Source organism: Asparagus officinalis, chromosome 6 (assembly GCF_001876935.1).
Source record: "Asparagus officinalis chromosome 6, Aspof.V1, whole genome shotgun sequence".
Lineage (NCBI taxonomy): Eukaryota > Viridiplantae > Streptophyta > Magnoliopsida > Asparagales > Asparagaceae > Asparagus > Asparagus officinalis.
The window spans coordinates 3,315,761-3,340,603 of record NC_033799.1 but is presented as its reverse complement, the minus strand read 5'-3'; the positions used below and the strand labels follow the sequence as shown (position 1 = coordinate 3,340,603).

The 24,843-nt window shown below is 35.5% G+C and overlaps 2 protein-coding genes across 2 annotated transcripts in view; one reads left to right on the top strand and one right to left on the bottom strand.

Annotated features, from left to right (window-relative positions):
- LOC109844539 overlaps positions 1-7,306 on the bottom strand; it is a 9,151-nt gene extending 1,845 nt beyond the window's left edge. The window contains exons 1-11 of the mRNA XM_020413611.1: positions 6,942-7,306; positions 5,034-5,167; positions 4,748-4,897; positions 4,530-4,641; positions 3,811-4,156; positions 3,466-3,679; positions 3,231-3,320; positions 2,388-2,643; positions 2,172-2,284; positions 843-947; positions 705-752 (exon numbers count right to left, since the gene is read on the bottom strand). Of these exons, the coding sequence (XP_020269200.1) occupies positions 705-752; positions 843-947; positions 2,172-2,284; positions 2,388-2,643; positions 3,231-3,320; positions 3,466-3,679; positions 3,811-4,156; positions 4,530-4,641; positions 4,748-4,897; positions 5,034-5,167; positions 6,942-7,170 (1,797 nt within the window). The 5' untranslated portion in view covers positions 7,171-7,306. The remainder of the gene's footprint in view (positions 1-704; positions 753-842; positions 948-2,171; positions 2,285-2,387; positions 2,644-3,230; positions 3,321-3,465; positions 3,680-3,810; positions 4,157-4,529; positions 4,642-4,747; positions 4,898-5,033; positions 5,168-6,941) is intronic.
- LOC109845086 (50S ribosomal protein L6, chloroplastic) lies at positions 18,077-24,663 on the top strand. Its single transcript, XM_020414274.1, has 3 exons — positions 18,077-18,196; positions 22,867-23,175; positions 24,175-24,663. Exons 1-3 carry the CDS (start codon positions 18,162-18,164, stop codon positions 24,509-24,511), a joined length of 681 nt encoding a protein of 226 aa, XP_020269863.1. The 5' UTR covers positions 18,077-18,161; the 3' UTR covers positions 24,512-24,663.

Genomic DNA, 24,843 nt, shown 5'->3' with positions numbered 1-24,843 from the left:
CCCCCCCCCCCAACAAAAAAAAGAAACCCAAAAAAATTATCCTTAATGGAAGCAACCTCTAATTTATTATGGATGCACTCATTTCTTATCCTATCTTTTAGTGTATGCCCACAAGGCCATTGCAACATCCTCAATTCTGCTACACTCATTTTCCGCTACAAAGTGCTACAGGTACCAAACATAATATAATTTTCACAACATAAGCTACATGAAGGCACAATCTGGAAGCAAGGATGAGAATGATTAAGGTATGAGATGATAATGGAAGTGAAGCGGCTTTACTCTTCTAATTCTCTTATATTTTGACAATGCATGATCAATAAGTGTTATATTGTTAACTGGAGCTCATAAGCTAATGTATACCTCCCCGCAAATTAGCTTGAAACATGAACATAAAAGCTTCAAAGGGGCAACAGTAAGTAAGAACCATTTAATTTATTTTTTATCTCAATCAACACGTTATAGAATTATTCCATAGCCACGAGTAGCCTGCTGTTGCCACTGTAGTCAATATATTAAAGTACTATATTGGATACATAGTTCATTTTATCTACTTTTAAGATTACGAATTATATCTATTTTTAAACTCACAAGGAAAATTTTGTCGGCATATTAGGTGTAGAAGTCTGTCTCCAGAGTTTCATAGATTCACATAATAGCAAAATCACTGCCAACTGCATAAGCTATATTATGGATGAGGATACAGCTCTTAGTATCTCGCTAATGAGCCAGCTATCAACTCGTTCAGTGCACTGCAAATAAAAGAAAAAGCTGACAACATACTTACAAGTCCCAAACTCCCAATAAAAATATAACAAAAGGATCCTTAAAGACTAACATACAGATGGATAACACTTCTTCAGAATGTCCTCAGCTCTGAATCTCAAGTACAGCAGCAGGAGGCGACTGCCTAGCCATGCGATCCCATTCCCAGGTCTTTGTGCTGGCTATAAAATAGAATCAAAAATGTAATTTGAGCTAATTGAATATCATCGTAGCTATTACGGTTCAACTATGTACTTCGGCTGATGGTTGAACTCCATAGTTATAAACAAATTAATTAAGTGCCTCACATTGCTATTTACATAAAATAAAAAGAAACACCATATTAACACCCTTCTCAGCATTTCCTGAAATAGACATACTCGAAAGGCTTGATATATGCAAGAGCAAGGTTAAACTCTGGTTTAATCATATCTAAAGTCTGAAACCAGTAGACCCATACTTTACTATGCTATGCCAGTTTCCATAATACAATCAATTCGATGGGGCTCTAAATGAACACAGAAATGGGTGGTTTTCATATGAATTGCCTGCAAAGGTGTTGCCCGTACATGACAGGAAAGGTAACAAAGATATCCAAAATCCAACTTCAGAAAAGTGAACATAAATCTGTTTTACTTTAAAAAGGTCCATTTCTAAATAAATTAAGTCCGAAAGGAATGAGAATATTGCTTTAATAATTAAAGAAAGAAGTAATGTAGTTACAGCTAAAAATTTTACATTATGTATCCTCTCTAAACTTTGACCTCTGTGGGATATATTCACCTAGGTTAAGCTCCTAAATCTAAGCATGTCCATACGGATCCATTCAAGAATGTCATTCCATTTAAGAAGGCATCAGGAAACCTAGGATTTACTAATAAACTATTGTTGAAAGTGAGAATGTGAAGATTTGATGTGGCCAACTAGGATTTCTTAATAATTAATAAACTATTGTTGAAAGTGAGAATGTGAAGATTTGATGTGGCCAACTAGGATTTCTTAATAATTATACTTTTAATGAAAAGTGGTCCTTTTTTCCACCTTCGTGTGACTTCACAATTTTTTTAGGGAAATTCAAAATTGCATTAAATCCTACTTGGGCAACTTTTTTACATTTCACTTTCATAATCACTTGCTGTCTTGCATGCAAACAAACAACTAAATTGTTAAAAGGCAGTCACTTTCACACTTCCATTTTTCACTTCCATGTAAAAAAGGACTCCCTATAGGCCTATGCACATAAGTACATAGTATCATGCCAAACCAGCATTTGGTATCTTTAATGCAAATATGCATACATAAGTGGCTGTTCAAGCGGGCATGTGTACAATGCCAAACCAAAGAATAGAACATGATACATACAATTCCAGGTACAGGGAGTTGTATGACAACTTGAATGACTGTACCTCAATTAACTGGACAGAAGGATAATTTGGTACCACTGAACCAGCTGTGTTTATAAGAACGACTGACTTAGCCAAAATAGGCCACAAACCAGCCACAGCAGCGACAAAATAACCTGAATGGGAATATATGGTTAATATAAGAATTAACTGCATATATAATATGCATAAAGCAGAAATACAATGATATTTGGCACTGAAACAATGGGATGCACATACCACCAATTGAGTTGCCAACAAGATGCACAGATTCACCCACGACATCAACAATAAAGTCCCTCAATAATTCTGCCCATGTAAGTTCTGTGTATGCAAGGTTTGGCTTCTCCGACCCCCCGAAGCCTAAAAGCGTGATTCCCCAAACTCGATGTCCCCGATTAGCCATACAAGATATATTATCGCGGAAATGCTCCAAAAATGCTCCAAAACCATGAACAAAAAGAATGGCAGGACCTTTATCACCAACAACTGTATACTGTTTTGGGAGGGACTAATTAAGCAAAGCCCACAAATACAGAATGCAGCAATTTCTTTTTCTTCAGAAAGACGTAATTTCATCTATACAACTTGTGACATAAGAAACCTATGAATTATCTTCAGAAAGACGTGATTCCCCAAACTCGATGTCCCCGATTAGCCATACAAGATATATTATCGCGGAAATGCTCCAAAAATGCTCCAAAACCATGAACAAAAAGAATGGCAGGACCTTTATCACCAACAACTGTATACTGTTTTGGGAGGGACTAATTAAGCAAAGCCCACAAATACAGAATGCAGCAATTTCTTTTTCTTCAGAAAGACGTAATTTCATCTATACAACTTGTGACATAAGAAACCTATGAATGATGTATTAATATCCAAAGAATCAAAACCAACTAAACTGTCATGTAATAAATTTTAACCAAGAAAAGTTAAGTTCTTTTTCCCAAGACAGTAAGCAATCATCTACAGTGAATGTCTTTGTTTGCTCTTGACTTTATCCATGTGTTGGAGTTAAATGAAGAGGCACATGAACAAAATGTATAACCAAAAACGAATTAAAGCAGTTTGGTGCAATACCTGAATCAGATGGCCTTTCCATCTCCATACTCTTATGGGAAATATCGTATCCTTGAACTTTTGGCTCTTCAATGCAATGAGCCAATACCACTGCATAATCAACTCTAGCATTACGCATATAAAATACTGATAATTAAGGGGCACATTAGGACAATCTATCATCTAATCAACAAATGCACTGAAAGATAAATTGGTGTTGCTAGCATATACTCAAAAAATGCTGATGAACTCATACCTCCATCGAGCAAACAGTGTCAACTGCGGCTTCAACAGTTGCTGCTGAGTATCCAAAGGGAGACAGAAAGCCTCCATTACGTTCTCTCTCATACTTTATAGCTTCATACTGCACTCTCCTCCTCGATATAGTTCCAAGATAAAGGGCAGTTCCGAAAAGGCCAGCAAATGAAGCCCCACGTCTACTTTCAACCATGCGCAATTTATCATGTAATCTGTCAACAGAATAAAATAAGCTCTCCTCAGGTTGTAAGAAAGAAGAAATTTAGTTGCATAAACTAAGCACTAAACAACTAAGAAATAAGATGTTGGGCTAGAGAACTTGTATAACAAAGTAATTACATACTCCTGCCAATCATCCCTCGCTGTTCCCTCCAAATATCTCAAATAAGCAGATAAAGCATTCAATACAGTATTGGTTCCACCTCTAACTTGATTTCCTCCTTGTGATGCAAACACAGACTTTTCCAGTTTCCATCGTAAGTTGTTGTATGCCAATGTGACTTCAGAACTGTTTCCTTCAGAATTTTCTATGCCATTAATAATATCAGTTTTCATTACAGTTTGACTGTTCTTCTCTTTTCTCAATATGGTTTTAGCTGATGTTCTCTTTACAGAAATCCATTTCTCATCTTCTTCACATGCCATTCCCTTCATATACTTCCTTACATCATCAAATGTAGGTAAAGTACCTAAAAATTTAACATATCATAAAAAACGAGTAGGAAATTGCCAAGTCGTGGACATAAATAAAAAGCTATATGCCTATTGTACAAGTACGTATTTCTGTGCATATTGATTAACATCCGTACATGTATAAAAATACTTTTAATAATGGAGTGATCCTTTGCCTAGTCATTCCTGGGTCTACTCATTTCCAAACGCTTTGGCAAATACATGGGGCCAGACATGCAGGAAATAGGCTGACATGCAAAGGACGCCTGATGCCAGACTGTGTTTGGAATGAATAGATTCCCAAGCGAGTAGGTCAAGTAATTTTTCTCCAAGATAACATAAGATTACAATAAACAAGCTAAGTTAAGATTGAACAACATGGAAGCACACCTCTAGGTAGTTCCAGATTCAGCACAGGTAGTGCTGGGGCTGAGACTGGATTAGACAGCGGCAATTTCAGCTTTTGGAGACCATTATATGATGGAGGTATCTCCTTCAAGTTCTAAACAGAAAGGCATAATGTGTCATTATGCTGCGCATTAAATACCTGAGAACAACAGATAGAGCTGAACATTGACATAACTGAACATACAGTGATATAGGATTACCTTCACATCATAGAATGGAGTTCTCCATAGCACAAACTCTGGGCTTCCCCATGGAAAATTTTCAGCTGACAAGGATGATTCAACACCATCAACAACACTACGAATATTATGTTCTACTTCATCTTCCACAAAAATGTGGGTAGCTTTAACCTGTTACAATTAAAAACAATGAGTTTAATCAGGAGACATGAATAATAATGTGTTGCTGCTGATGCAGATGGAGACCAGAACTAGGTCACATACATATATGAATATCAGAATAAGGGAAGAATCCTTGCCAAGCAACCTCATTCACAAGTTTCACTATGACGTCTTCTGCACTACCAAAGCCAATAAGGAGATCTGATCCCTGATCCTTCAGCTGCTTTTTTAGATCTTGCAATGCAAAAATGAGCAATTCTAGCATTTCATCAGAGAAACCTGTAACAATTAAAAAAAACAAGACCAAGACATTATCATCTCAAAAAACATTGATTATGTTAAACATGGAAATTATGGAGTAGGAAATGAATATCTCTATAAAAAAAAATTTGAAATCTTCCACATATTCCATTTTAGGATATCTGTACAAGATGCCCGTCTATGCCCTCTTGGTGACATGAACACATTTAGACAGATGTAGTTAATGGACTAGAATAACGTCCAAAAACACCAAATTTAACTCTATACTTTTAACTTCACCGTGATTCTCTGACTTTTATCTTAGCTACTGCCTACTGCTTCCTATTTCTGATGTTGAAGAGCAAAAGGGAAGTGAGAATGATTCGTGAACCACTGCTATAGACATGATGATATATAATGTGGGTCATGAATATGTCAATCTCAATTACAAAAGAGCCTTCATCCCAAAGTTTCAGTTTGGCTACATGACTTTGTTTTCTCCACTTAGCTCAGTTATGGACCACGCTAAGTTAACAATTCTGCACAACTTGTTGCCTTAATCCATGGCTGTTGCTCCTAGCAACTCATGCACTTCTTGCTCTCCAGTATACATGTAAAAATCAATTTAGATGGTTGTCTCGCATCTTATCCTTAATAAAACTACAATTACCTTCCTATAATTGCACCAATACTTATCATATTTTTTTCACTTTCTGCTCCTTCCATTTTCTGAAAAACTAAACTTAACAGTGTGCTCTTGACGTGGCAATCAGATTCAAATTGATTGAAAATTTGTGATAGGCGTAAATGTGCGAAGTTCCAAAACTTTCATACAATCAGTTCATAGAATCAGGGATAATAAATTTGACAGAAAGAATTGACAAAACTTGAACTAAAAGGCTGAGGATCAAGAAGATACTGCAAGAGAAAAATCTAGAATCTTGATGACTTTGAAGAAGAATATATGTGACCACGAGTAGAAGGTGGTGGCCTGTACACTGAGAATAGAAAATTTTCACCGCTGCTCTTATGTGGAAACAGCATCAACTACTCCAGTATCCTATTTGCGGTCATAAGGTTGGGCATACCTTTTTCCTAAAATAAATTAAAATCCATTAAAATAGGTACAATTTGATTTCAGCTTGAGTTAACATTTTGCAGTCACTATTGATTGACTACCTAGTGTGGTCCAAATATATATTTACTAGTTACTCATTCTAAATCTTTTATGTATGCTAATGCACATCAAGCTTCACAGCATTAGTTGCAGTAAATTCCCAATCAACACCCCATTTGGCACTCTAGAATATAGCTTGTACAGGAAACTAAATTCGCAATATCAGATGGTTTGGTTGTTCTTACAAAAGGATGAAGCCATTATCCCAAAATTGTGGGCCAGTGACACAAATGCATACCCTCCACTTTGGTTATTAATGACCATCTCTTCAGTCAACAAAAAGAAAGAAAGAAAGAAAAGAGATTTTATATGAGAAAAGGATGAGTAACAACTTGTGCGTAAAATCTTTAAGCTGAGCCACGAGTGGGCACCATAACATCAAAATCGTAGGTTTAACTCAAGACTGCATAAAAGCTGAAAACTCCCAGAATTGACCTTTACAGAAAACTCCCATATCTCCAGACTGCACATAAGGTGTTAAAAGGAATAATTCTGAATTGTTATCCAGCCTTGCATTACAAAGGACATTAGCACATTAATTATTTAAAGTTCCTTGCAAGTTCCACAATATTTGTTAAAAAAGGGAAACCACACAAAATCATCACTTAAATGCGAAAAAAGGGGGAAAATACTAACTTGATAGAATCCGACGATCGAAGACATAAACGGGCACGACTACTTGATTCTCTTTAACTGCATCAACAAACCCCAAGTGGTCATCAACCCTAAGATCACGCTTCAACCATACAACCGCCGCCCCTCGGCCTCCTCCGCTCAACGNCGGGCGCCGACGGCGATCTCGGAATTGATGGGAGAAGACGCGAGGAGAGGAGATAGGAGGGCGAAAGCAGACGGAGGAAGCCATTGAGATGAAGATGGCGATGATGAGAGACTGAGATCCATCAATTAGGGTTAGGGTTTGTCCATAGGCGAAGGATTTTTTGTGGTTAGGGTTTTGTTTTGTATTTCTTGGGGGAGAGTGAGGCGAGAGAGTGAGGGAGTTTGTGGTCGTTGGTCATTCTGTTATTTAACGGGTTGCGGATCTTATTACTGATTTTGTGGGTCGGGTCATAATACCCGATCCTGTGCTTTATATTAAAACCCTTCTTTTGTCTATTACTTTACCTATTATATATATATATATATATATATATATATAACAAATTTTTCTATAAAAAATAATCACCAAAATCGATCTACTCCCAAAATATTTGTCAAAATAGACCTAGTTTCACCATGGCGAAACTAGTTCTACTTTGAAAAATTATTTTTAGGAACTAGATCGATTTTGAAAAAACAAATTTTATAGAGTGTACGGGATTGGGAATCTATAGATTTTAACACACAATTATTCTCTACAGATTTACCACTCGAATGGGGTCCGATTTTTTTTTTTCAAAATCGATCTAGTTTTGTTGACGTGACTGAAACTAGGTAGATTTTAATAAATATTTTGCAAATATGTCGCAATTGATTTTTTGTAAAGGTCTATTTCAAAATTTTATCCTCATTTTTGTCAAAGAAACTATTTACCTAAACTTATTTAAAAAGAAATCACACTTCTTTAGTTTGTGAGAACTTCATCTTTAGAATTCCAAAAATGCTCTCATATTTTGCATGCGTTGTCACACTTCTTTTTACAGAAACCAAGTAAAAATTCAATGTTTTGACCGCATGTAGTTAAAAAGTGTGACAATGCATGCAATATATGTTATCTTGATGTGTATCATCGTCCGGTTGTGGGATCACAGCATCTCTATCCTTTTCTTTCACTGTCATACCACACAAAAACACACCTTATAGACTTTTTTCCGAACTTGCTGCATAAGTGATCAGACACAAAGATATAATATGCATAACCAAAACTCTGAAATGGCTTACGGTTGGGTTGGTAGTCCACAACTTCTGAAATAGTGACATGAACTCTAATTTTGGTTAAGGTAACTGATTGAACACGTGCGTTGGAATCTTTATACACTCCACTCAAAAAAATTATGACACGTTCTTGGCATGAAGCATACTTTGGCATATCTCTGCAATATGACGATTCTTCCTTCCTTTCAGCTATGCAATTCTGCTGTGGAGTATTTGGGCACGTTAACTGTCACTGAACCTTGTGCTGCTTCAGGTAGTCATAAAAATTCTTTGATGTGTACTCTCCTATGTTGTATGTGCGTAGGCAATGAATCTTCTTACCGAGCTCTCCTTCGACTTCTTCTCGGAATTATTTAAATTTGGAGAGTGCTTTAAACTTTTCCTTCATAAAGTAAATCCGGACATACCTCAAGTATTCATTAATGAAATGATCATATATTGCATCCCACAAATTTATTCTTGCTTCATTCGATTGAATACATCTGAGTGTACAACTTAACCACATGAGCTATCCCAAGCTCAAGATCATGATGGAAAAATCAATATTGAGGGGTCTTCCACACTTGGAGATTCAATGAGGGACCATATACAGAGGTTGTCAGTACGATAAAGCACATCAATTACCATATGAGAAGTCACAGTTTAGAACCAAAGAATTTAGAGCATGTTGTAAATCAGTCGTCTCATTCTTCCTTGCTTTACCTATATATGTTGATTTCGTTGTCACCACATTGATAGATTCTACCTTCTATTCCTCCATGATAGATTCTCCTAGTGACCTCAAGTTTTGATATATTTTTACATATTGTGAACTGAATACCACATATTTCCAGAAGCTGTTAGCTGAGACATTGGTATGAGTTTTTTTTTTTTGCTTACATGGGACATAGTACACATCTTGTAGCTAGATTTGATTTGGATTGAAGCGTCGCATGAGCGTGGTCTTCCCAATATGAGTGATAGGCAATCTTAAATTATTTTCTATCATTACTTATTGATTGCCTCTATACTCCTTCATGTTGACGAGTTTTCCCTTGTCTCCTATCATATAATTGGAGCAAGCAGAATCGATGAGCTAATCTTTAATGTAGATGATTTCTTCTTGATCTAAAACTGCTGCAAGTGCGCACTCAGATTCCTCCATAATCGAAGGTAGTGCTATATCAACGACCTCTTCTTCATCAGCTGGTATATCTCCAATGATGGCCACAAATGGTTGAGTATCTCATTCTTCTTCTTCATCTTGACAATTGCGCGATGTTGCAACATTGCCCTCTATCGGCCTTCTTTTATAGCGACGGTCTCTGGCAAAGTAGCTTTTCTTCCCATTGTTGTAGCAGCTACCATCAGGCTTCCTTACTTAGCGATTACCTTGCTTCTCACTCTGATGTGCTCTTCTGGTGTATGAACTCCTTGGCTGCATATCTGAGTCAGCCTTTGCATACTGATTGCTTCGTTCCTTATTGCTGAACAACGCCTCATATTCACTTCTTTTTGAAAAAACGGACATTTGTTTAGCTAAGATCTCTTATGTAATGAGCAAGCTCTCCAACTTTGATAGTGTTGGTTGAGTCAGCCAATAGTGTGTAGCAGCAACAAGCTTGTGATACTGTGGTCTTAAACCTTGGATGGTTATTCTTCGCATCCTTACATCTAACACTCTAGAATCAAGATCTAACTGAACAATATCTAAACAGAGTGATTTTACTTGCTTAAAGTACTGATTGGTTGTAAGATCCTTCTACTGCAAAGTCATTAGTTGATTCTCAATGAGCTTAAGTCGAGCGTCGTTCTTCCTTGAGAAGAGTGTGGCAAGCGTATCCTATGCCTCCTTCGAAGTTCTAGCATCTCACATATAGCCTGTAAGATCTTCTTCTACTATCGTCTTTAACATATACATAGCATTACCAGTTTTGATGTTTCACTTCCTTAGTGCTTCGCTAGCTTCCCAAGGTGTCGTAGTTTCAACACCCCGATGACCTCTCAGAGGTCTTGTTCTTACAAACAGGACTTCATACAAGTCTCCCAGTAGCTCTAGTTACTATCGTTAAGTTTATTGAGTATAGTAGTAGTACTTATCAGATCCGCCATCGTGACATGGTACTACTTTAGTATCTCCACGCAAGTCTGGTCTCTGACCAACCAACTTCATAGTCCCAAACTAAGCATGAACTTCAACCTTCAATAACGCTAATAGGATCATCGTAAGAGAGAGCCGGTCTCTAACCGCCTGCTTTGATACTAATTGTTGATCTATGAGAGTAGCTCTGATACCACTTGTTAATTTGAGAATGGAGGTGGACACTAAGAAATATTTTGTTATTATTTCTTTAGTGGTACAATACTTAATACTTTCTCTAATTCAATTATTCTCTCTACTAGACACTATTACACTCTTTTACAAACACTCACTATTATTTTTCTCTCTTAATTTCTCTCTTTGTTTTTCTCTTTCTCTCTCTCTTTCTTGCTACTTGGATCCACCTCTCTCTTTTGAGTTTTGTTTCACTCGCTTGGGGTACTATCAAATGAATGCTTGGGGGGTTGTTTATAGCTTTAGTTTTGTGGTTAGTAATTACAATTGGGGGCTAGGTGAAAGTTATTTGTTACTGTAGAAATGGCAGCTAGGATAGGTGGGGGTAGATGTTGATTTTCTCAGATTATAGCTAATCACCGGAATCTCTCAACGTGAATACGATCCTGATTTCTGAATTTAGATTTTTAACCTTACATTCAAATTCAAACCTAATAAATTACTAAAATTAAATTATGTGGATGTAAGTGATTTGTAATAAATTCTACATAAATAAAACAAAGAGCGGGATTTTGTTGATTCTAACCTGCTGAACCCAATCAAAGTCAACCTGTGTGCCGCCCCCCCCCCCCCCAAAAAAAAAAATCTCGAATCTACAAAAGTATTGCAAACCAATGTGTCATTTAGAACAACTCAACAAGTATGTTAGTGTTACAACACAGCAGAAATTCTTCAATTACCCCTGATTAAAAGGGATAAAATGAGAAACTAGACCTCCGGTGAATCTGTTAATAGTCAAAATCATCAATCTTCGCCCTAGTAAAGTTAGGTCAAGAGAAGGTTAATAATGTTCGTTCCTTTTATAGATACTAGTATTTAACACGTGCTTTGCACATGTTGCAAACTAAGCAATGATATGAGACTAAAGCATTTGAAGGTTATCTTTTTTTAGAACAGCGAAGAGGACTCAAACAGAGCCCCTAGCCACCCACTCGCCATGAATTTATTGATATTTATATTAGTTTTTCTCTCCACGAAATTGCATACTTGTATAACTAATAGATTGATATTTTTTTCATAAATTACAGGTGAAACCGATTGCAGATCTGTTTGTTTCCTTTAAAAAGCAATATAATTTTCTCTCTTAATTATCACTTGTGAAATCTTGTTGAGTGCAAGGTATCCTGATTACTATAATCGAGGGATTGACTCCAATGTTAAAATTCTTACTTCCTCCATTTCCCCCCTTTTGACTCTTTTAGTGTTTCCTTTTGTGCATTTGAGCATCCATATATAGCATAATTTTATGCAACTCTTGTCAAAGTGGAATGTTTATGGAAGTAGATAAGTTTTGAAATTATTAGTACATAATTAATAAAGTGAATTTGATTAGTCAGTAAAAGAATATACATGAATCCTTTAATTATTGGTTCATTTTCTCATTAATATTCATACTAAATGCATTATTTGTGGGTTTGGAATGAGAGATGTCATAAATTACTTTATTAGCTAAGATTCAATTATTGTACTGCAATAGTTTTTTTCAAGAAAAAAAATATTAAGATACATCAAAACTAAACTAAAAACCCAAAAGCACAGCAAAAGAATGAGGATTAACGTTGCTCCTTATCAGACTGTAAAACATTGTGTCAAAATGATGGTGAGTTTTAGAGCAATACCAAAAAATCATTAATTTTCTTAGCATTTTGGACCAACACATGAGCTGTTATATTCTCCATTTGATGAACTATCTAAAAATCTCATTCCTTAAATCATGTACAACATCGCTGAATATCATCCACGAAGTGATTGAAAATCAAGTGTTGCTCCACCCATTACGGATATCTCTAATTAGTGCATCTGCGTCTTCTTTAAAAATTATCTTTCATCATCCAATTTCAAGAGCAAATGTAATAGCTTTCCACACCGTTTAGAATTCTGCACGCTTAGAATTACCTCGTATCCAAATGCTATGATAAGTATGTTGCAATGGTTACTACTATATGTTATGATAATTTATATGTTATTTCTAGACTACACCAAGAGGTTAACATTTATATTAGTATTCTTCTCCATGGATTTTTTTACACATCAGATGCACATATCAAGATATTATTGTATTGGATTAGATGTTAGATGTTTAATTAAATATTTAATTATTATAAATTATGATATAATTTATAAATGTAAGTTATAATATTATTATCTTATATATTAAAATTGTATATTTGTTTTCTGTAATATATAATATTTAGAGTGAAATATATATTTATGTTATTTAACATAACACTAATATTGGTAAAATTTATAATATATTAGTTCTCATGTTTAGTGCAAGAATAAATATAGTGTAATAAATAGAATGAATTGAATAAAATTTATGATTAAAATTTATAGTACATATTTAGTTATTAGTATTAGTTCTCATGTTTATTTTAAGAATAATTATAGTGTAATAAATAGAATGAATTGAATAAATTTCAAGTCAATACTGTGAATTATCAAATTTTGGAAGGGTAAAAGAGGCAATCAAAAGTTTTAACATCCAAATTCTTTTTTATACGTAGTATAGATGCATACGGTTTAGCTTAAGAGGAGAACGTACGTGTCTGTGTCCGAATTAATTAGAGCCCCAATTCTTTAGGTTTTCTCTCACGTGCTTGTCATGTGAAGAACTCATGGCATTTTCCATTTCTTTTGTGTTTTCCCTCTATAGTTGTCGCTAACTATTGGACTTAAACTTTATTAAAATAAAAACACTAGGCAGTTAAACCATCGGCTAACTGGGAATTGCCAAAGTGTACCATATTGAAGTTTTTCCATATTAGTTCATTGAATATTTTTCTTTTGAGAGAAGATTAGCTCATTAAGTTTTATTCTGAAATCAATCACTCAAGTCATTGCATATCTATTAGATTATCAACTCTTATTATATCTAATAAGAGATGCAATGAGAATATGAAATATTCGACTGATCATTTATGTGTTGGAAAATTATTTATTTTCCCTCGGCCCAGAGTTTTTTCCCCCTTGATCCATGAGAGGTATGATCTCTCTTTCTCAATGAATTTACCTCTTGTACGTGTAATTTGAGTAGTACTAAAGTGATGTAGGATGCATAATGGACAAGTTCATGGAGGATCATGATTACCGGGAGCTAAACGCAGATACATACGTATTGTTGATTTACTCATAAAGAAATGACAATATATTCTAACCCGGAAGACACATTCTGACATATTATATATGTAAATCGTCTATCTGGACGAGATAGAGCCAACCAGATTGTTAGAATTTGAAAAAATCATCAATAATACCCGGACTTGGTTGAAATTTGAAAATAATCAGCTTTGAATTTTATTTTAGTAATAAAGTTAGAGTTACTCTAGATTGGAGAAAACAATTCATTTTGATCTAATTTCAACCGATTTGTTTCCTCTATTATAGGGAGTCGTTTAGATAATTTTAAATTACTTCTTTCTTTTAGGAATTTTATTCTTATTAGGACGAGACTTTGTTTTTTCTATTTAAGAAGAAGAGCAGTACCCTATGGATAGATCACTTTATTAATAAAATTTCTCTTATCATATTTTCTTTGTAAATTTGGAGATTGTTCGCTGTATGGATTCAAAGAGCACCTCATGGTGGATTACAAGGTTTTTTTTAAAGCTGCCGCACTGCTTTATAAAGATACTTGTCCAAAATTTGCATTATTCTACCCTCTGCTCAATTACTATAGAAGTAAATATTGGTATGTCTAGAATACACCATAGTTCTTCAACTCTTCCATGGATTAGAAAGAAACAAGAGCATCATTAGTACTGGCCTAAAATCTAAGATCAAAGGAAGGAAGCATGAACATAAACAGTCTGGTAGTGTAAACGAATTCTTCGCTTTCGACGTACTCATCAGACTCCCTCCCTATAGAGGATCTGCTCACCTGCAAATCCGTTTGCAAATTGTGGCATGCTTTGCTCTCTGATCCTACCTTTGTCGCCGCGCATCTAAAGCATTGGAGGGAAAATCCCCAGCTCGTAACGGTAGCCCTGTCGCATGAACCCTCACCTCGAGTAGTTGCTATGTGACTATGTGAGCGTACAAGTGAGGGAGGAAGAAATCGAGGTTGTTTTTCAAGGAAGAGTTTCGTGCAGTGCAGACATATCTGTTACCTCCCAAGCACTGCAACGGTTTGGTGCTGCTGACTACTCAGGCCGAGTTGGTCGTATGCAACCCCAGTACCAAGGAGTTGGTAAAACAGCACAAAACACTGTACAGCCAGTTCAGGCTATGTCGAAAGTATAACGAAAGTATAAACACCTACAAAGTAGCCAATTATGTCTACCGTTATTGGAATCCTGAAGAATAAAACCTACGACCTGCGCTTTGAAGTTCTTACTCTAGGAACGGGCTTTTCATGGAGAGCTGTCAAGGATCCACCCGATCCAATTGGAGCCTGTGTTAGCAATGAGTCTGTAGGAGAAGCTATCTATTTCATTATCTCTAACAGTCTCCACTGTGGATCTCCGAAAGCCTTCCTTTGATTCAATCTCAAAGACGAAAAGTTTAGAGTAGCCGACCCCCCTTATGGGAGTCCCGTTGACTATAACAATATGAGCATCGTGAATTTTGAAGGCAGTCCATGCTTCATTCATCGGTCAAAGGATAGGAAGAAATATAAAATGTGGATTTCCAGGGACTGTATCAAGCACGTGTGGGTTCCTACATTTAGTTTCGACTTGATGAAGCCACCAAGGTTTGTGTCACCTCTTGCATTTAGTCGTGGAAAGCTTCTGCTCGAGATACACGATGAAGTTCAAAGGTTGGAGTATTATGATCCTCAGATTAAAGTGTTTGATCCTGTCATTTGTATTCGGAAAATTTTGACTTTCTACGATGAGGACTATTGTGGTCTTCACGTTTTTGCAGGTAGTGCCCCGTTTGCAGTAGTGAATTCTGTGGAAGGGTTGATATCAATTAGACCCAAAAGCTGAAGCTGGAGATGAAACTGATAATTATTTTTCCTTTGTCCGTGACTTTTGCTTTTGTTCAAATATGGGTAAGAACATAATTTATATTTTGACTATTTATGCTTCTTGAAATTAATTTTTAGACCAAATAGTTGTATTTGGTAATATGGATAATTATATTATTAACCCAAAAGTTTGTGTTTGCTACTTATGCTACTGAAGAAAACTGTGTTTAATTGTGACTGTTGGAAGCACATCCTTCAATACTCTTGGTTCAGATTTAGGACAAATTCATTCTAAATTATTTTTGTAGAGGCCGCAGGTTCTAGAAACTATATATCGATGGTTATACCTAATGTGGTTTTCTCATTTCTATGTCACGCCTAGATTAGTATTTTCTGTTGCATACATATATTAGCATTGCGTCAACAATTGTATTTTGAGGAAATGTGATGGTTTATTTTTACTGATTAACTTCAGATATCTCTCACATAGGTAATGTGATGTCCAATTCAGGTTATTCATCTTAACATTTGCATTTGTCTTAAGTTCTAACTTACTGTTTCGTTGTTGGCTCATATATGTTGTATTGCTCCTCTATTGCTTAGAACTTCCAACTACAAAGTTTTCATATGACCCATGAGCATATATCTTAATCATGTACTTTGTAGGACAAAGGTGTTTGTGAATTTATGTGAACAACCAAGCATATTGGTCTCTTCTTAATATTTGTTGATAAGAAAAACGCCTTTAATTTTTGCTCAAAATACAAACAGATTGAGAATGATACCTGCCACCCCCAATCATACACACATGCAGGCACATATGCACGCATATACACGCATGCATGAACACACAGCCCCATGCCCAACCCCTCTAGCCGTCACACACCCCCACATGCACAGGGCGCACACTTACCCACACTCATCCACCCTCACACGCACATGCACACATGCCTGCCAAGCCACCAAAACACATGAACAAACCAACCCACACACCAATTCGCGTGTGATGCACTGCTTGTGCATGCACAGAGAGACGCACACAAATATCATTTCCAGTCATCAATGTGGATATGGACATCAGATACTGACATGGATCAATAAGGAACAAAATTAGCCAAAATCCAATGCGAAATTGGAGCAAGTTTAGAGAAAACTAATGTGAATACATTCAAAATGTCAGAAAATGGGTAAGTTCGGAAAATAATGCATGTTGAGTGATATAAGAATTGTGTAAAACACAAAATTATCACTTAAATCAGAGTCAATGGATGTACATGGCACTCAAAAACCTAGGTTCTAGACCCTGGATCACTAAAATCAGTTTCAGATGAACTAATCTAAAGTCAAAATAATTCTAGTTCTTTTTTTACAAGTATCTTGTTGTCTATATTTGTATCCATTTGTTATCCATATTTGTTTCCATATCTATCTTTTGTGCCGTATCTGTTTTTGCATTTGTGTAATACTCGAGTCTAAATTCAAAAGAGACCAGGCATTTATTTTTATATACATCCACGTCAATTCGAATATTCATGTGGGTAACCGCTGATATCAATATTCATTTGCGCCCATATTGCTTAGTCATAGCTAATACTTGTGGTTCTATTATGTGTAGCAATTTCTCGTTGTGCCCTTTCAATGTTGTCTCTGGCATTTCTATTCTATGTTTCTCATTTCTCAGGTATCAAATGCACGTCAGCATGAATTTATTTGCGCATGAAACTTATAAACACTGAAATGATAGATATAGAATATTCTCACCATAAAGTGCAGGCACAGGAAGCATAGTTGTGATCTCTGCAGAAATTGGACTCTTATTTCTTATCAGCCACAAGCTTATCGATGTATTCCTTTGGTTTCCATCTGACTGTTTATAACTTGGACTGATTAATTACTTTCAGTTTACATGTTTTGATCGACATTCTTTATACTTATTTTTGTGTTTACATGTTGTTATAACTTGCATGTTGTCTAATTATTGAAAAAAAAATTGTGTTTCTCTCTTTCTTGTGTATATATGTTTCATAATCGAGCCATTGGCATGTGCATGTACTATCATCTTCTTGTTAATGGAAGAGGATGGAAATTCAGTGAACAAAGTGTCATAACCAATATCTCCTATTATATACGCATGCATATTATGTTTTTTACGGAAGTCATAATAACATAATAACCATTATATATGGATTCCATAAAGGTTATGGTTAAGCTCTGGAATCTCTGGATATGAACCTGATCCTAATTTCTGAATTTAGATCCTTGACATTATATCCAAATATCCGGATTAAAATCCTTCAAATTCCTAAAATTAAATCATCTCTTACAATTTTGTTTTGTTAATGGGTTTGCAATAAATCCTACAAAAATTATCAAGGAAAGGGATTTTGTGGTATTTAAAACAACTTAATGGATTTGGAAGTGTGAATTATAAGCATGGGGTGTTAATTAAAACAAACTGAATGGATATGGGTGTAAATTACAAACATGAAGATTTGTAGTCCTAATATAAAAATAGGATAAAATCTGGGTTTCAAAAGAATGAAACCAAAATAACAGCAATAACTATAATTGGAATGCAAATAAGGAAAAATTGAGGAACCTTTATATAATGTATGGTATTGACATGGTTTTTAAGTAGAAGATCTGACCCGGCCCGGCCCATTTCATATATTTGCTTTACCAATCGAAACAAAACAGATAAAGGGAAGATAAGGGAAGGGAGAGCGCGAGAGAGCTGGGAAGTGAAGAGAGCGCCATGGCGTCCCTTTCTCCTTCGATCCATTCATCTTGGTGAGTCTCAATCTTTAACTTCTCTTCTCTTGGATTCGTACACTGTTTACAAGCAAAGGAAATGGGACGAGATTCGAAACCAAATGATTTAGTGCGTTGTTGTTAATAGAGTGTGCAATTGTGTGATTCAGTGGGATAACTTGAGTGAATTTGAAATGGGTTTCTCGAAAAGATGGAAACTTTGGAGATTAAACAGTGTTCCTTCAAATGGGTTTCAAGTTTTTTTTCCTTATGTTGAATTGGGTTTTTAAGACTTAATTTCTTGCAAAAATTCCCTGAATTCAGGGATTAAAGTGCTTCTTTCCGTCTGGAGAAGATGAGAACTAGTCTGCGGAAACTAAATAATTCAAATTCGTTGTGAGGTATTAGAAAGAAAAATGTATTCCATTTTGAGAAGAAAGATTTTTGAAATGAGTTGCATTGAAATGTCCAAATTTGGTACTGTGGAAACTCTGCAGAGGTTTAAGATGTAACTAACAATCCCCGGTCCTTTCAAATTGCTGTTTTGTAAGTACTGTCCTTATAATGTTTTGTTAGGCTCCATTTGAAGTTTGACGGAATAAAATGAGTTCTGAAATCAGTTCGTTAGCTTTTTTTTTCTCCCATTCTTACCCCCACGTTACTCCCTTTATAAGTATATCACAAAGTATAACTCTCTGATTCAAGTGTATATGACACATCTTTGGGGAATGAGCCATGGTGTGGGGAATGGGATTTCATTGAAGTGCTGGAAAAAAAATCTATTTGATGACTGGATTGTTATCTATTGCTAGTTGCTTTCTCCAGACACTTATCCTGAACCTTAGTATCTCCAATGGCCTTGGCTTATCTTTTTCCATTGGTCAATTTTCTACATGGATTCGAGACGTAGTGTTTATATCTGAAGGAAACTATTATCTATAGGACGCTTTTCACCAACCAAAAATTCAACTTATCTGTGATCATCCATGCCCGCAACATGAATGTTAAACTCTTTCAAACATTCCTTTATCAATAAAATTTTGACTTTTCTGTGCTCATCCATGCCCATGCATTAATTTACTTGTAAGATGAACCATGTTATTTCCCTTGAAGGAACCTGATAATTTATGGGCACACTTTCATATATAAATAACAAGCAAATGCATATATTTATGTGATTCAGACATTCATGTATGATGTATCTATAGATATACTTATCTAGCTGTATATTTATGTTAGATTTAGGGCAATGCAAATGTCTGATATCCCATTGACATGTTGGAATACCACACCTGTGTACTACAAACCATAGGAAGAAACATGGATTGAGGTGTTGAAAAGGAAATGGTAACTGTTGTTTTAGAAGAGACGGAACTTATAGAGCTGAATGGAGAAAAGGGATTCATGTAGCTAATCTCAATAGTTTGGTTTGACTCTTGAGGCTTTGTTGTTATTGTTGTTTCATCTTCATTTATATTAGTCATCGGTTCACCCTATCAAGTGCCTAAACTTATGGAGTTTACCTTGTATTGTTTTATCAACTTTTCTTATCATAACAATACTTAATGGTCATAATACTCTTTTTTACTCCTCTTGCGGGTCTAATCCAGCCATTACTAATTGGATAACTAGTTGCACGCGAAGAAATGTGTATGAACATACTTCTTCTGGATCTAATCACTTCATAGATATTTAAAATGACCGTATAAAGATAGACACTTAAAGACACATTTTACAGGCACATTACAACTGGAGTGGGAAATGCTGTTCTACCTCTATGAGTAGCTATTTACACTACTTACAGCTGGTGCATAGTTATCATTTATACGACAGTCAGAATATTACACATCTCTTTAGTCTGCAAGCACCAAAAAGTCACTTGGAAAGAAACAAGTTTTCATAGGCTTGATGTAAGTTGATCAGTCATGTTTGATAGAAAGCTTCTTGCTTCCTTCCTTGTGACATAATTTGGCATAAATCTATCTTAATAAGCTGACACCACCTTAAATTTTCCACCTCATACGTGATAAGCTGTTTTATGTTTGATGATAGCAACTAGAAAGCCAGCTAGTCGTGGTAGTTGTTAGCATTTTAGTTGTTCTTTCTAGCATATATCTTTGAATATTCTATTGTAGCAAAGGAAATGGGACGAGATTCGAACCAAATGATTTAGTGCGTTGTTGTTAATAGAGTGTGCAATTGTGTGGATTCAGTGGGATAACTTGAGTGATTTGAAATGGGTTTCTCGAAAAGATGGAAACTTTGGAGATTAAACAGTGTTCCTTCAAATGGGTTTCAAGTTTTTTTCCTTTATGTTGAATTGGGTTTTTAAGACTTAATTTCTTGCAAAAATTCCCTGAATTCAGGATTAAAGTGCTTCTTTCCGTCTGGAGAAGATGAGAACTAGTCTGCGGAAACTAAATAATTCAAATTCGTTGTGAGTATTAAAGAAAAATGTATTCCATTTTGAGAAGAAAGATTTTTGAAATGAGTTGCATTGAAATGTCCAAATTTGTACTGTGGAAACTCTGCAGAGGTTTAAGATGTAACTAACAATCCCGGTCCTTTTCAAATTGCTGTTTTGTAAGTACTGTCCTTAATAATGTTTTGTTAGGCTCCATTTGAAGTTGACGGAATAAATGAGTCTGAAATCAGTTCGTTAGCTTTTTTTTTCTCCCATTCTTACCCCACGTTTACTCCCTTTATAAGTATATCACAAAGTATAACTCTCTGATTCAAGTGTATATGACAATCTTTGGGAATGAGCCATGGTGTGGGAATGGGATTTCATTGAAGTGCTGGAAAAAATCTATTTGATGACTGGATTGTTATCTATGTCTAGTGCTTTCTCCAGACACTTATCCTGAACCTTAGTATCTCCAATGGCCTTGGCTTATCTTTTTCCATTGGTCAATTTTCTACATGGATTCGAGACGTAGTGTTTATATCTGAAGGAAACTATATCTATAGGACGCTTTTCACCAACCAAAAAATTCAAGCTTATCTGTGATCATCCATGCCCGCAACATGAATGTTAAACTCTTCAAACATTCCTTTATCAAATAAAATTTTGACTTTTCTGTGCTCATCCATGCCCATGCATTAATTTACTTGAAGATGAACCATGTTATTTCCCTTGAAGGAACCTGATAATTTATGGGCACACTTTCATATATAAATAACAAGCAAATGCAATATATTTATGTGATTCAGACATTCATGTATGATGTATCTATAGATATACTTATCTAGCTGTATTTTATGTTAGATTTAGGGCAATGCAAATGTCTGATATCCCATTGACATGTTGGAATACCACACCTGTGTACTACAAACATAGGAGAAACATGGATTGAGGTGTTGAAAAGGAATGGTAACTGTGTTTTAGAAGAGACGGAACTTATAGAGCTGAATGGAGAAAGGGATTCATGTAGTGCTAATCTCAATAGTTTGGTTTGACTCTTGAGGTTGTTGTTATTGTTTTTCATCTTCATTTATATTAGTCATCCGGTTCACCCCTATCAAGTGCCTAAACTTATGGAGTTTACCTGTATTGTTTTATCAACTTTTCTTATCATAACAATACTTAATGGTCATAATACTCTTTTTCTACTCCTCTTGCGGTCTAATCCAGCCATTACTAATTGGATAACTAGTTGCACGCGAAGAAATGTGTATGAACATACTTCTTCTGATCTAATCACTTCATAGATATTTAAAATGACCGTATAAAGATAGACACTTAAAGACACATTTTACAGGCACATTACAACTGGAGTGGGAAATGCTGTTCTACCTCTTATGAGTAGCTATTACACTACTTACAGCTGGTGCATAGTTATCATTTATACGACAGTCAGAAATATTACACACTCTCTTTAGTCTGCAAGCACCAAAAAGTCACTTGGAAAGAAACAAGTTTTCATAGGCTTGATGTAAGTTGATCAGTCATGTTTGATAGAAAGCTTCTTGCTTCCTTCCTTGTGACATAATTTGGCATAAATCTATCTTAATAAGCTGACACCACCTTAAATTTTCCACCTCATACGTGATAACTGTTTTATGTTTGATGATAGCAACTAGAAAGCCAGCTAGTCGTGTAGTTGTTAGCATTTTAGTTGTTCTTTCTAGCATATATCTTTGAATATTCTATTGTAACAGAAGGAGCTAGAGTCGGAAGAGCATACTTCAAGATGCTGAAACTAATCACATTAAACCTGAAATGTGATTTGTCCCTGATGTGTTACTTGAGCATCAGACCATGGGTTTCTAAATGGTTTTCCACCAGAGTGCCTCCTTTGGGCTTTAGGATCTCCTCTGTTTGGTCCAAGTTTATGATTATTTCTGTTCTCATTTGTGCAGCTTTATGTTCATTCTACATTATGTTCAATGTTTGCGACATCACCGATAGGGGCTAGCTGTTGGTTTGTAACTGAGATTTTTTTTTTAATTGTTCCTGCAATTTGTCTTCCAACTTCTCTTGCATTGTTATCAGAGATTCTGTTCACTCTGAATTTGCATGCTTTGCTCATTATTATCTTATATCATATTGTAAATATTGTTCAAAGTGGAATTTTCTGTTTTTTGTTTTTTTTCGGTTGATTTCATTCAGCTGGTTGGTTAAGTGGCTTAATCTATTGAAACAAAATTTCATCTGCATTTATTTGATTAACCTAGATCTAAAGAGATCTATTCTTCTCACATTTCAGTAATTTGAAGTCTGTGTTTCTTGGCGAGAGGAGCGGAGTTCGATGTCCAAACAATCCTGTTGTTAAGATTGGTTTTCTGAGGAAACCAATTGAGTGCAAGGAATCTAGAATAGGAAAAATGCCTATAGAAGTGCCATCAAATGTTACCATTGTACTAGAAGGGCAAGATTTGAAGGTTAAAGGGCCATTAGGAGAACTCTCGAGGACATATCCACGTGAAGTGCTGGTTAAGCGAGAGGAATCCGGACATTTAAAGGTGGCTAAAGCTATGGATACTCGAAGAGCGAATCAGATGCATGGTCTTTTCAGGTAAGAAACTATTTTATATGTATTTCATTTACTTTACAACATCTGAAATCATTTATATGTAGTTAAAGGCAAACCAGACTTTGGTGGTTATGATTAAGCATCAAAAAGAATTTATCACGTGTTAATTCTATTTCACAGTTCAAGTTATTTTTTAAATTGATTTTCATGCCTGTATATTTATCATTTTATCTCTACAAGTGCCTCATTTGTTTTCTTGTGTAGTATATTATAGTAATCTATCTGTAGGTTGACGCATAAGAAGTTACATGAGTAGGACTTTATATAATCTGAAAATTTACTGTTGACTGTGAGTAGAATAAGAACTGATAGATGACCTTTTCAAATGAGAAAACTTAATCCCATTCTCTAGAGAGTCTTAATTCTTTGGTCTTCTGTTAGAAGAGCAGCAGGCTCTTTCCGAATGTTACTTGGACATAAAAAATTAATACGTAAATTACAGATAATCACCCTATGGTTTAAAATGACTCTTTAACCCCTCGTAATCAAATAATCATGATTTTTTAATGTAATTGTCAATTGTTAAATGATAACCATATATAGATTTTCTGTAGGCATGGAGGTAATTTCCATGTTCTACTAGAATTAGTACTACATTCTGTTATGTTGAAATTAACTTCAAAGAAGGCTGTCACTTTAGAACCTTTAAAGAGTTATTCGATAGGTTATCCAAAACTAATTCATGAGATCGGATATCCGTTGAGAAGTAGTAAAAAGGTGCACTCGTTATGTTACATTTGATAGTAGACTTCTTTATGAGGATCCTTGAGGCTAGTCAATGATTATGTGCCAAAAGATCAATAGGCCTTAAACTGAGATTCCCAAAGCTCAAACTATTAGATTATCACTCATGAAATCCCAACAAAGGCTACTGATTCTTTGAAAACCGACCCCAAAAATTTGGAATAAACACTTCGTTCTTCTTTCTCTATGTCTCTATTCATGAAGATATGTGCGTATATGTATTTCATTTGAGTGCAGGACACTTACTGATAACATGGTGGTCGGAGTCTCTAAAGGATTCGAGAAGAAACTCCAGTTGGTCGGAGTTGGTTATCGAGCAATGCTAGAAGGCAAAGACTTGGTTCTGAGTCTAGGGTTTTCTCACCCGGTTCGGATGCCAATACCCGAGGGGCTCAAAGTGAAGGTAGAAGAGAACACACGGCTCTCAGTTACTGGTTATGATAAATGTTCTATTGGTGAGTTTGCTGCCGCTATAAGGAAATGGAGACCCCCCGAGCCTTACAAGGGGAAGGGAGTTAGATATGCTGATGAAGTTGTAAGAAGAAAGGAAGGAAAAGCTGGGAAAAAGAAGTAGAAGTTTCTTGTATCTTTTGAGTCATGTTTTGGTGTTGCCTTTGGGATTTGATGTTTAAATTTTCTCCGTTTTATTTGAATGTGGCTTGTATTCACATTGTCATTGTAGGCCTTGCGCATATACTTCGAGTTTAAAAGAAATTTTTTAATGTGTTTTCCTTGTTAATATTTTTTGGTATAGTGATCATCAAAAAAAGATCAGTATAAATTGCTTCTTTTTGCAGGCTATGGTGATTGCAAGAATGTTCAATAATGGGAAAAAAAAAGAATAATACAGTTTGACATGATCGGGAAAAAAACACAGTTTGACATACTGAACAGCTGAGTGTTATC

Bases quoted from the DNA above. Each gene is read 5' to 3' on its own strand.
- LOC109845086 (XM_020414274.1), top strand. From the start codon at position 18,162: ATGGCGTCCCTTTCTCCTTCGATCCATTCATCTTG. The intron at 18,197-22,866 runs GTGAGTCTCAAT...CTCACATTTCAG, and splicing joins CCTTCGATCCATTCATCTTG to TAATTTGAAGTCTGTGTTTC. The intron at 23,176-24,174 runs GTAAGAAACTAT...ATTTGAGTGCAG, and splicing joins CAGATGCATGGTCTTTTCAG to GACACTTACTGATAACATGG.